The sequence below is a fragment of the Camelus dromedarius genome, chromosome 9 (assembly GCF_036321535.1).
Source record: "Camelus dromedarius isolate mCamDro1 chromosome 9, mCamDro1.pat, whole genome shotgun sequence".
In the NCBI taxonomy this organism is placed as follows: Eukaryota; Metazoa; Chordata; class Mammalia; order Artiodactyla; family Camelidae; genus Camelus; species Camelus dromedarius.
The window spans coordinates 74,431,426-74,444,010 of record NC_087444.1 but is presented as its reverse complement, the minus strand read 5'-3'; the positions used below and the strand labels follow the sequence as shown (position 1 = coordinate 74,444,010).

Sequence of the window (12,585 nt, the reverse complement as noted above, 5' to 3'; positions counted from 1 at the left end):
GGGGGAGTGACTGCTCCTGGTTACGGGGCTTCTTTTGGGGGTGATGGAAACATTCTGGAATTAGACTGGTGGTGGTTACACACCATTGTGAATGGACTGAAGACCACTGAGTTGTACATTTTAAAACTGTTAATAAAGTGGTGAGCTTTATGTTAGGTGAATTTTACCTCAATTAAAAATAAAATCTACCTAAAGAAACAGTTCCTCTGTGCCCCAGTCACTGTCAAGGCCAAGTTTCCAGTGTCAAGAGCCCAGCTGAGAGTCAGACAAGCCCAGCCTGGCCTGTGACCTTGGCAGGGCACAGCCCCTCAGCTGCCATCCCCTCGTGTGAAATGGGGACATCACAGGGACATCACTTGTGCTCCTATGTGTTTGTCACACTGGCCTCTTTCTCAGCCCTCAAAGGTGCCAGGTTCTCCCCACTCAGGGTGACCAGCCACCTGACTCACTCAAGCCAATGCCACCCGCCCATCCTCATCTTAACGAAACCATCAGCAGCATTCGCCATGATTGGCCGCTTCCTCCTCCTTGAAAGTTTCTTCTCCAAGTTCCGAGCCACAGCCTGCTCTGCGTTATCCTCCCATCTGCCTGGCCAGACCTCAATACACTTGGCAACCCTAGCTCTCAGCCTTCGGTTTCTCCTCTTCCCTGTTCGCATCCTCCCTGAGGGACCTCATCCAGCTGTGGCTTTAATTACCAAACGCCCTGGGCTGTCCTCTCTGCTGGACCCCAGCCACATGTGACTACAGAGCACTTGAATGGAGTAAGGCCAAACTGTCATGCCATGTGTGTGTAAATTACATGCCAATTTCAAGATTTGGCGCAAAAAATATTGGATAATTCTTATGTCAATCCGATGACAAAATGATGGATGGATCAGGTTAGACTGAAATATTAAAATGAGTTTCACTTGTTTGTTTTTACTTTTTCCAATGTGATGACTGGGAAAGAGAAAACCACATAGGTGGCTGGCGTTATATTTTTATTGCACAGCAAAGACCTCTCTTGGGTCTCGCTCTCTCTCTGGCCCTGACTTCCAGCTGTCCAACCCCAACGTCTACCAAGCATCTCAGAGTCAATGCGGCCAAACCCCAACTCGGGATCCTCTCCTTGCCCACCTGGTTCTCCACTCACTCCTCCATCATTCATCCACCTGTTCAACTTCCCTCCTTTTTCTCTTTTATACCACATACAATCTGCACTGTCATCTTTCTTTCCAAAACAGACCCCTCTTATAACTATCTTCACCGCTACAACCCTGGTCCCAACCACCATCAGCTCCCACCAGGATGGACACAGACATCTCAACAGTGTCCCTGTTACAGCCCTTGCTGCACCCAACAGTCTCTATTTCTGCTTACAATTTCTGGGCTCCTTGAATCCGAGGATCACACTCTCTCATGGGTTAGGATATATTCTTAGCCATCATCTGTTCAAACACCACCTCTGTCACAGCCTCTCCCTTCTCTCTTTCTAGAACTCTAAATAGTGTTGTTAGACTTTCTCTATTTTCGATGACCTTTAACCTCTCTTCTTATTTTTATTATTTTTTAACGGAGGTACTGGGGATTGAACCCAGGACCTCATGCATGCTAAGCATGCACTCTGCCACTAAGCTATATTCTCCCCACCGCTAACCTCTCTTTTGAAATCTCCCATCTCTATGCTGCTCTGGGCTGCATTCTGATTAATTTCATCAGTTCTACTCCCTCTTTACAATCTTGGCTTTGGTTCAGTCTCCTCTGCTGCTCAACTAGACCGCTTGATTATTTTTGTAAATTGAAATGATTTTTTCCATTTAAAAAAAAATCTGCTTGAGTTTTGCTCCTATTTTTCAACCGTTCTCTTCTTTATTTCTTTTTAATTAGCTTTATTTTTTATTGTATTTAATTATTTTGGCAGAGGGGGAGGTAATTAGGTTTATTTATTTTTTAGAGGTGCTGGGGATTGATCCCAGGACCTCATGCATGCTAAGCATGTATTCTACCACTTGAGCTATACCCTTCCCCCCACCTTATTTCTTAAAACATATTAAACATACTCATTTTATATTCTGTATGAAAATTCCAATTAAACTGTCATTTTCGGTTTTCTCTCTGCTGGTTCTCCCTCATGGTGCCTCGTATCCTGTGTTTAGTGATTTTTGATGGTGAGCTACTTGTGTAACTTGGAGCTTTATCTGTGGAACTCGTTGAAGCCTGCGGTGAAGGTGGGGTTCCCCAGAAAAGGCTTGTTTGCTTCTGTCAGGCATTGGGGTGCTACTGGTTTGCATCACTTTGAACAAAAGCTTGGTTTAAGGATCTGTGGATAATCTAAGAAGGGGAAAATCAGGCTGAAAACCAGTGTGTGGGCTGTTCTGTGCCACGGTTCGAAATGGGTAATTTTGCTTGTAGTCTCCAGGGGGTTTATTTCTAGGTCACTCTCACTTTGAAGTGTGGCCTCTGGAGCCTCTGCTTGAACAAGTTTTGCCTTCTGTTCCCAGAGGCCACAGGGCCCCAAAACTGATACCCAGGTTCTCACAGTCCTTAAGCAACATCCTGCTCATTTTCCCGGGTACCAGGCTCCTCTGAGCTTGTGGCCTGGGTGCCTCCTTATTTTCTTGCAGGCTCATGAATACACTGAAGAATATTTCCTTTCCTCTTTTATCCAACTTTGAAAGTTGGGTTTCAGGGACAGTACCGGGCAGGAATCTAGTCCACAAGTGGCTGGAAATACAAGCCCTACCTTCTCCCGCACCAGGCAGAGTGATCTTTTAAAAACACAAAGCCAGTCATGTCACTGACCTGCTCAAGACACACAGATTACCTCCCATTTCAATTTGAATCAAATCCCAACTCCCCTTATTCTCTTTCTTGTTTCCTGCACTCAAGCCAGAGACACTATCTCTTGGTTCCTTGGAAGTACAGCTTGTGCCTACCTCAGGGCCTTTGCACCAGCTGCTCCTTTTGCTTGGAACGCTTTCTCCAATATTTTTGAATGACTCTCTTCTCCTCATCATTCCAGTCTCAAATCACCTCCTTGCAAAGACCCTCCCTGTCGAGTCTGATTTAAGCAGCCTCCCCCACCATCCCTGCTGCCCCCAACTAACCTGTTTTGTTTTCTTCAGAGCGACTGTCACTGAACTCAACTCAGTTCTTTGCCTATGTGTTTGTTCTTTGGATACCCCCTAGATGTAAGCTCCCTGAAGGTGGGCACAACTGTCCCTGATGATCTCTCCTGCCTCCCCGGGCCCAGAACAGTGCCTGCCACAATGCAGGTGTGCAAGAAATATTTGCTGAATGCCCTCTTGCCTCAGAGCGATCACAAAGGCCGACGCACTGCCCTTCATGCTGCTCCTTTTTCCAAGCCAACTCCTCTGCCTCCCCCAGGTCTCAGACTGATACCACTTCCTCTGAGAAGCCCTCTCTGATGCCCCAGGCTAGGCCTGGCACCCCTACTAAATGCCCTGATGGGCTTCTGTGCCCCCACAGCATGGTTCTGAGAGGAAATACACGTTTTATCCTGCAATTATTCAATAAATGTTTACCTCCCACTCTGGACCATTAACACTGGGAGGATGATGGCCATGTCCATTTCTGGTCATGGCTCTGTCCCCAGCAATCAGCATGGCACCTTACACATAGATGCTCAATAGATGTTTGTTGAATGAATGAATGGAAAAGATGCAGAAGTTCTGGACTGCTGTCACCAACTTAACTGAAGGTTATCACCTCTTCTTTACTAGATGTTAAAGGTCGGGGAATCAGACAGACATCCCACTGGCTTTGTTGGGAAGCTGCCTGACCCTGTCGAGTTGGTCTGGTGAGATGACAAGAGACAACCACGGGGCTGCCACCAGAATCACTGGGCTTCCTAGTCCAGCACTGTCCCCATGTCCCAGCTGGGAGACCTTGGCCAGGTGACACAACATATCTGACCCTCAAAGTTGGTTAAGGCGGGGGAGGGGTAAGTTAGGAGTTTGGGATGAGCAGATACAAACTACTATATACAAAACAGGTAAACAACAAGGTCCTATTGCATAGCATAGGGAACTGTATTCAATAGCTTGTAATAACCTATAATGGAAAAGAACATATACGTGTATGTATATGTATAACTGAATCACTGTGCTGTACACCAGAAACCAATAACACAACATTGTAAATCAACTATGCTTCAATAAAAATTAAAGAAAAAAAAACCAAATTGGTTGGGCTTTGTCTACCCCATCTCCCAGCCTGGGTCCCCAACACCTTACCCAGCCACCAAGATGCGAGGGATGTCAGCGGCAAAGGCCTCGCCCATCTCTCGGCTGCCCACGTTGGCAATGCAGTGCAGAGCCAGGCACATGAAGGTGGGGTTGCGGCTGGCCAGGTCGTTCTTGATGGCATTGTTGATGAGCCGGATCAGCTCAGAGTTGGAGTTCACCAGCACTGAGATGAACAGGTAGCCCTGGAGGGGAGGGGCGAAAGGAGGCGGGGGTCTGGGACCCTTGTGGCCAACGGACCCAGGCCCTCAACCCTCACCCCTGGAGTCTACTTCCAGCCCCTCCCTGCTCAGACCCAGGAGCCCAAGCCCCCAGCCCCTCCTCCCCAGACTTACTATCTGTTTCTCCGTGTACTTGTTGGAGCTGAGCAGGTTCACAGCCTCCATGTGCCCGAAGTCAATGTCATGGCCGAGCAGAAAGATGAAAAGCAGTTTACACACATACTTTTTCTTGCTGTAGCCATCCAAGGCTTTGTCCCCTAGGGCAGAGTATGGAAGAAAGGGGAGGCAACATGAGGAAGGATCGTACTGATCAGTCCCAGGCAGCCCAGGCCCAGCCTGCTCCTCCATCAGACCCAGGCGTCTGGGCCCAGCTCACCCTTGAACTTCGAGCGGATGTTGGCCAGTTCCTTGTTGATTCTCTTAATCTCTGCCTCCTTGCTCTTACCTGGGAAGGAGAAGGCAGGGGAGATGAGGAGGGTCCCAGAGACTTGAACCAGCTGCCCTCACTTTCCTTAGCAAGGCCCCTCTCAGCTGGAAGGGTAGCCTCTCCAGACCCTGGGGCTCCAGGCCCTGGGGCTGAGGCCAGGCCTGGGCCCCTTCTCGAGCAGGGAGCTTCAGGGAGGTGAGAACCTTGGCTCACTCGTCCCTACCACCCAGAGGAGGAGCCCGGCACACCCTCTGGGGCGATCCCTGACTTCCTCCTTTCTCCCTCCTCTGGCTGGGGCCCCTGAACTGTACCCGCCCTGTGAGCTCCGGTCCCCACCCACAGCTCTGGTAACCCCTGCACCAGTCCCCAGCTGAAATATGCCCCTGACAGGAAACAGATGATGAATGAATGAATGATTGAATGAAGAGCTGGATGCCTTCGAGCTGGCCCCCAGGTCACTCAGGTCCATTCGAGCCTGACTTCAGCCCCTCGCCATTGACAGACTCCGCTGTTTACTCAGATCCTCCCAGACAGAAACCGAGGTGTCCTCACCCCCTCATACAAGCCGTCACCACATCCTCTTGGCTCGACCACGAGAACATGTCCCCACATACTGCCACTCTGACCACCTCATCCAGATTCCAGGCTCCCTCACCCAGATGGCTGCAGCAGCCTCCTCTCTGGCCTCCCTGCCTCCAGCTGGGGGGACTCCACCCCATGGCTCCAAAGCCCTCTGGCCCTGCCCCGGCCACCCCTCCAGTGTCACCCCTTACCCCCTTCCTGTGTGTCCCGGCCTCATGTGCCTCTGCCAGTTCCACGGACACTCCACACTCCTTCCTACCTCCAGGGCCTTTGCACGTGCCATGCCCCCCCAACCTCCCCAGCCCATCTGTCCAGTTCTCCTCCTGTCATGTGGGTCTCAGATCCTGTCACCTCCTCCAAGAGGCCTTTCCTGGCCAGTTCTTTAAAGTCAATGCCTTATTCTTCTGTTTCTGCCACTTTTAAAAGTCCCTCAGCACATTTCACACCGTGGAACTATTTTATTTATCTTTCCTGTCAAACCTCAGCTCCCACTTCTGATTATAAACATCACAAGGGAGCTTCTAGAACAATCCTCAGCATACAGCAGGTGCTTAATAAATGTCTGGTCATCTGAAGGGTGAAACCTGCTCTGACCCATGGCTGTTTCATCTGCATCCTTCAACATGAGGCCAAGCAACTGGGAGGTATGAGTGTGTGTTGAATGAATGAATGAGCAAGTGAGGGTATGTGCTCTCCTTCTCTTTAGAAATCCTGCCTCACCTCCTACTCCCAACTTCCAAGGAAGTTCCCAGAAGCCCCACTTCATGTATCACCTCCTCCAGGAAGCCCTCTCTGACTAGCACCTCCTGATCAGTTCCAAGCAGATGCTAAAGCTGGCAGCCAGCAGCCAGGTGGCTCTCGAGCACCTGAAACGTGGCCATTCCCAACTGAGATGGGCAGTAAGTGGCAATGACACAAGGGATTTAGAAGACTGAGTGTGGGACAAAAGGAGTGTAAACTATCTCATCAAAAATTCAAAAATTTTCACAGACATAGAAAACAAGCTATGGTTACCAAAGGGGAAGGTAGGGGAGGAATAAATTAGGGGTTTGGGATGAACAGATACACACTACTGTAGATAAAGTAGATAAACAACAAAGACCTACTGCAGAGCACAGGGAACTATATTCAATATCTTGCAATAACATATAATGGAAAAGAATCTGAAAAAGAATAACTGTATAACTGTATAACTGAATCAACTGCTGCACACCCAAAACTAACACAACACTGTAAATCAATTATACCTCAGTGGGAAAAAATAAATATTGATTACCAGTTGAAATGAGAATATGTGGGGTGTATCAGGTTATATAAATATACCATTAAAATTAATTTGGCCTGTTCCTTTCTACTTTTTTAACAAAAACGTGGCTCCTAGAAAAGTTAAAAAGCACACGTATGTCTACTGGGTAGCACTGCTCTAGGGACTTCCCTGCTGTGGGTGTGTCAGGATCTGCCTCTGTCCCCCAGACCACCCCAGGACGCCCTGGAGGGCAGGGCCGGCATCTGTCACTTTTCTGGGTAGTGACTCCATGTCCCAAGGCCTTACTGAGTGACTGAACTCAGGAGAGGCATGAAGACATGAAACGAGGGTCTGATGAGGTATAGAGTGACCCTCTCCTAGCCCTCAGGACAGGTGCAGAGGGCCTGGGGGATGAGGGTGGGAGGTCTCTGGGACCCAGGACCTCAGTGATGAGGCTTAATTGGCCCATGCGGCCCCAGAGGCCATCTGATCCTTCATTTATTAATTACACGTTTCCTGAGCCCTGTGGGCCAGGCCTCAGGGGGGGTGATCCTAGGCATCCTGGACCCCCGCCGATCCGGCACTTTTGATCTGCCACCAGGGCCTCCTAGACTGGTGGAGCACTAGCAGAGGGCCCTGTCCCAGCACCTGAGCAAGATGGCCAGGGTTGGCGGTCACCTGGACACCTCCTGGGGCCTGGGTGGTGGCTGCCAAGAGGAGGGGACATTTGAGGAAGGCTGTGAAAGATAAGGAGGGTTCAGGAGCAGTTCAACAGCAAGGGTGGCCAGCGGGTAAGGACGTGCCGCCCTCGTAGGGCAGGGCAGGGGCGGTGACTGGCCAGGGTGCACAACAGCCCCCTCAAAACTGGTGCGCATGCTCCATTCTACTCCTAACCTGAGGGTGACCACAGAGTTGCGCCAGTCAGCTGCCTTAAGGAGCTCCTGTAGGGACCAGAAGGAAAACCAAACAGCTTTTATAAATGGATCATAAAGCACACAGTGGCTGCCTAACCTTTACCACAGACAGACGGATATCTGAATGGCAATTAAATTTCTGAGGCTAGAGCCTTCTCCGGCCTAAATTTGGTACAAACCAAAATAGAGGTTTGTACCTCTATTAAAAGCTTCAATGGATGGACCCAGAGATGATCATACTAAGTGAAGTAAGTCAGACAGAGAAAGACAAATATCATATATCACTTACATGTAGAATCTAAAAAAGTGATACAAGTAAACTTATTTACCAAATAGAAAGAGACTCACAGACATAGAAAACAAATTTAGGGTTACAAAGGGGAAAGGGGATAGGAATTTGGGATTAGCCAATACAAATTACTATACATAAAAGAGATAAGCAAGGTCCTACTGTATAGGACAGGGAACTACATTCAATAGCTTGTAATAGCCTGTAATGAAAAAGAATATGAAAAAAAAATATGTATGCATAACCGAATCACTATGCTGTACACCAGAAACTAACACAACATTGTTAATCAACTATACTTCAAAAAACAAGCTTTCAAGAAGCTCACAAAACTAACCTATGGTATTGGAAGACGGGGCAGTGGTTATCCTTGGGGAGGAGAGTGCTGGGGAGCCAGGGATGTTGTTTCTGCATCTGGGGGCCAGTCATGCAGCTGTGTTCAGTTGGGGAAAATTCATCAAGCAGAACATTTATGATCTGTGAGCTTTTTTATAGATCTGCTATCTCTACATCTGTTTGTGTATATATAAATTAATATATTTGTAGATGGATATACATGGATATTTTTATACTGAAGTATCTCCATGATGTATAAAAGATATATATCAAAGAGATGTGGGTAATTTAAAGAATAGTCAAAGCTAATATAAGCACAGGACAGAGAATCTGGAAAACAAAGGAAAAGAAAAATAATGGCCATAGTTCTATGCATTTTGGCTAGTATGAAAAATCTTCAATACCCACTCTTTATAGCTAATTAATAACATATTATAATTAGTTTCTGAGAATAAGCTTCTCGAAATAAAGTTATGAGAGCAACGAGTCTGCCCATTTAACAATTTTTTTGATATACAAAGGCAAATTGCTCTCCCATAAATAGTGAATCAGTTTATATCCCACCATTATGGTGTGAGAATCTGTTTCCTGATGGAAGAATATATGATAGTCAGCGGAGCGAATTATTCAGTAATTTATTTAATTATTATGCTAGAGTTGAACATTTTATTCATTTAATCAACAAACATGTATTAGTGCCTGCTACATTTAAAAAATAAAAATAAAAAATTTTAATAAAGAATATTCAAAGAATATTCTTTAAACAGTTCTTAATGACTGTTTATATATGTTTTTTCTTTAAACAGTCTTTAAATTGCCCACAGCTATCTGATATTGTTTTCTGCATCACTGATATACTTCGCTGTAAAAAAGAACTCTCAGAGAGGACAAAGAATCAGGTCTCCAAAAGAGACAGCGCTGCAGCCCTGGAGGGAGGGCATCTTGGTGGAGCGCATAATCTCTGCAAAGACCCACAGACAGCACATGGATCCTGCTGAGGGTAACACCGGGAGAAAGGGGCTGAAGGCAGCTGTGACAGAACTGGGCTCATGAATAAATTTCCATCACTGCAGCCCAGCCTGCAACAGGGGGATGAGCTAGCTCACTGGAGGCATGCAAGCACGTTGGGGTGGTTTAAAGAGATGGGCCATTATGAGTAATTTAAGCTTACAGGCAACAACCCTTTAGTGGTTAACTTGCAGGAGCGAGGGTATAGCTCAAGTGGTAGAGTGCATGCTTTCCATGCATGAGGTCCTGGGTTCAATCCTCAGTAAAAATAAAAATAAATAAACAAACTTAATTATCTCCCCCGAAAAAAAGAGAAGAGATTAAAAAAAAAAAAAAAAGATGAGGCTGAAGTGGACCAAGCAGAAATAAGTGGAGGTGCACACTCTGGGTGAGGGCAGCAGCCAGTGCAAAGGCCCAGGGGCTGGCATGGCATGGGGCGTTAGACTGCGCAGCCTCCTGGGTTTTCAAAGGGTGTTGGGAAGCCAGGGGAGGGCAAGAGGCCTTCTTCTGCCTGCAGCTATTGCTGGGATGGCTGTGCAGGTGGAAAAGAGGCCACCTCCTTGCTACAGGCCAGAGCAGTGAACTGCTGAATGCTCCAGATGTACCTTGGGGCTTCTGGTTAGGGGAGATAAGCTTTCCCTACTTGCAGCAACTGGGTAAGCCTGTCTGTCACTGTCACCAAAGGCATCCTAACAAACCCAGAGTACCCTGAAGGGACTGACATGCTTTTATGGGGGTAACACAGGCGTTGTCCAGTACCTCACTGCAAGGACCCTTCATAGCCTTGGAGACAACTACCGTTCACAGTACAAAATAACAAATGCTTCTCTCTCCTAGGATGTGCTGTGCTGTATCTCCCACACAAGTCCCCACAGCCCTGAGCCCCCAGAGAGGGTTCTGGGAGATGATGCTTATTGACTTTGGGCTACTCTAAAGTTCAGAACTTGTTAGTCCTGCGTTGTCCAATACGGGAGACGCTGGCCACACGTGGGGCCAGTGGACACTTGAAATGTGGCTGATGCTATACTGAGGGATTGAATCCTTAATTTTCTTTCAATGTAATAAATTAAAAAGTAAAAACCAATCCTCCATTCAATTACTGGAGTGTAGGAGGGATATGAGTGAGGCGGAAAGTACATTTAGAATGACTTGGACACTTGGTGAATCTTCTTTTTTTAAACATAAGCTTTATGAACTCTTAACACTGAGCAAGATTTTCCAGTGAAAATGTAGCCTCTAAGTTGAGCAAGGAACATAAACTGTCTCATTACTTGTTTAAAAAATATCAATGGCACATTCAAATAGTCTTTGGGGCATCCTGGGATAAATGAAATAGACCTATTAAAGTTAATTTCCCTGGTTTTGCTTTTTCCAAGTGGCTACTGGAAAATCTGAATGTATAGATCTGGACAGCAGCATGCCAGCCCTGGGTGAGATGTTATTAAAGCCGTCAACATCCCGGAGAGAAAATATTCTCCGTGAGCAACCAGGTCACACCCTGTCATCCACCTGCTTGAACACAGCTGCAAAGACCCTCCCTGAGTTGCCACCTGACATCTAAGGGTGCACGTGTTGCTCTGTAAACCCTTGGCCTCTGGTTGGGAATGCCAGCACCCCAGGGGCCAGTGTCAGGGGCTGCTGCACTCAGCTGGCGTCCTCAGGACACTAGACACAGGTAGGAAAGAGTGGGGCTCAGGCCTGGATGGGTCTGTTGCCAGCTGCCGGCTGCCACTCATAACCTCAAGCCAATTCCTAACAGGGCAGGCCCTGGGGTGGGGAGGGGTGTCCCCAGTAGCACACGGATGCTGGAGCATCCCACCAAAGTGGGGCTCATTCCTTCTGCTCTCTCCACAGTGGCCAGAGGGATCCTGTGAAAACCTGAGTCAAATCCTGTACCTTCTTTGCTCTGAATCTCTCCAGCTCCCACCTGGCTCGGTGTAAAAGCAAAGTCCTTGCTGGGGTTCTCCAGGCCCTGAACAATCCACTAGCTCCCATTCCTTGCCCTCCCCTCCCCCACTTTGCCCACAGAGGCCACCTCCTCCTCATATCCCTCCTACACTTCAGGTACAGTCCTGCCTCAGGACCTTTGCACAGGCTCCCAAAACTGTCCTCTGCCCCTCCCCTGCTTTATTTCCTCCCAACACTCCCTGCTACCTATCTGACCACCTGAACACTATATATTTACTTGTGTAGGGGTCCATCTCCCCCCTAGAATGTGACTACAGGAAGGGGACTTTTCCCCCCCTAACAGAGGCACTGGGGACTGAACCCAGGACTTGATGCGTGCTAAGCGTGTGCCCTACCACTGAACTATAACCCCCAACCCTAGACTTTTGCTCACTATTGCAGTCTCATCACCTAGAACAGTGTCTGACACTCAGGGCTTAATAAACATTGATTTGTTCATTCATTCATTCATTCATTCCTTCATTCATTCAGCAAATACCTCCCATGGCCTCCCATGGGCCAGGTCCTGCAGAAGGCAGAACAGGGGACCCAGGGAGGGATCAGAACAGGGCCAGCATTCCACAGGCTCGGGGAGATGGCACAAACAGAATGGTCACCACTTGGAGTGGGATGTGCCCGAATGGAGAGCCCAGGGTACGGTGGCCGCCCAGCACCCCTTTTCCCTCGCTCCTCAGGCTCGGGGAGCTGGGGCCCTAGAGAGGAGGCAGCCCCAGCCCCTGCCTTAGGGAGCTCCCAGTCAGATAAGTGTCTGGGAGACTGATTCCCCCTCCAGAGAGAACAGGATCACGCCCTCTGGCTGGGCCCAGCCTCACCTCTCCCTTTCTTATCTGCAGAATTTGCCCTTCCAGGCTCTCCTTCTCCAAGCCTGCTTTTCATCTCCTTCAAGATCCTTCCCCCTGAACTCCACTATGCCCTTCAGATCCTCCAGTAGGATAACTCCACACTCCTCCACCTGCTCATCCCTGAGCCCCGCCTTGTCCCTATTCCCCATCCCTTCTCTTCCCTCCGTCCAGCTTGAAACCCTCTCTGGTCCTCTTAGGTCAAACACTATCTGGCCTCTGCCCACCTCCCCATCAGATCCCAGCCCTCTCTGCACCAGCCACAGAGGCCTTAGCTCAGAGTCTTGACTGGGCCTCAGGACCTTTGTACCTGCTGTCCCTCTGCCTTCACAGCTCTTCTCCCTCTCCCTTGGCCTGGTTGACTCCTCCACATGGTCTGGACAATGCAACCAGGCAGAGCCCCTATTCAACATCATGGCCCTCTCCCTCACTGGGCTGAGGACAGCTACAATTTTTTTCCACTTAGAAAAAAAATTTGATGCACACTGCTGTGTATGAAATAAATAAGG

At 48.3% G+C, this 12,585-nt stretch overlaps 1 protein-coding gene across 4 annotated transcripts in view; it reads right to left on the bottom strand.

The window, feature by feature from the left end:
* Positions 1–12,585, bottom strand: part of AP2A1 (adaptor related protein complex 2 subunit alpha 1) — a 41,422-nt gene that overhangs the window by 15,117 nt on the left and 13,720 nt on the right. For all 4 annotated transcript variants that reach the window (XM_064489533.1, XM_031459123.2, XM_064489532.1 and 1 more), the window contains exons 2-4: positions 4,844–4,912; positions 4,582–4,724; positions 4,238–4,431 (exon numbers count right to left, since the gene is read on the bottom strand). In XM_064489533.1, the coding sequence (XP_064345603.1) occupies positions 4,238–4,431; positions 4,582–4,724; positions 4,844–4,912 (406 nt within the window). The remainder of the gene's footprint in view (positions 1–4,237; positions 4,432–4,581; positions 4,725–4,843; positions 4,913–12,585) is intronic.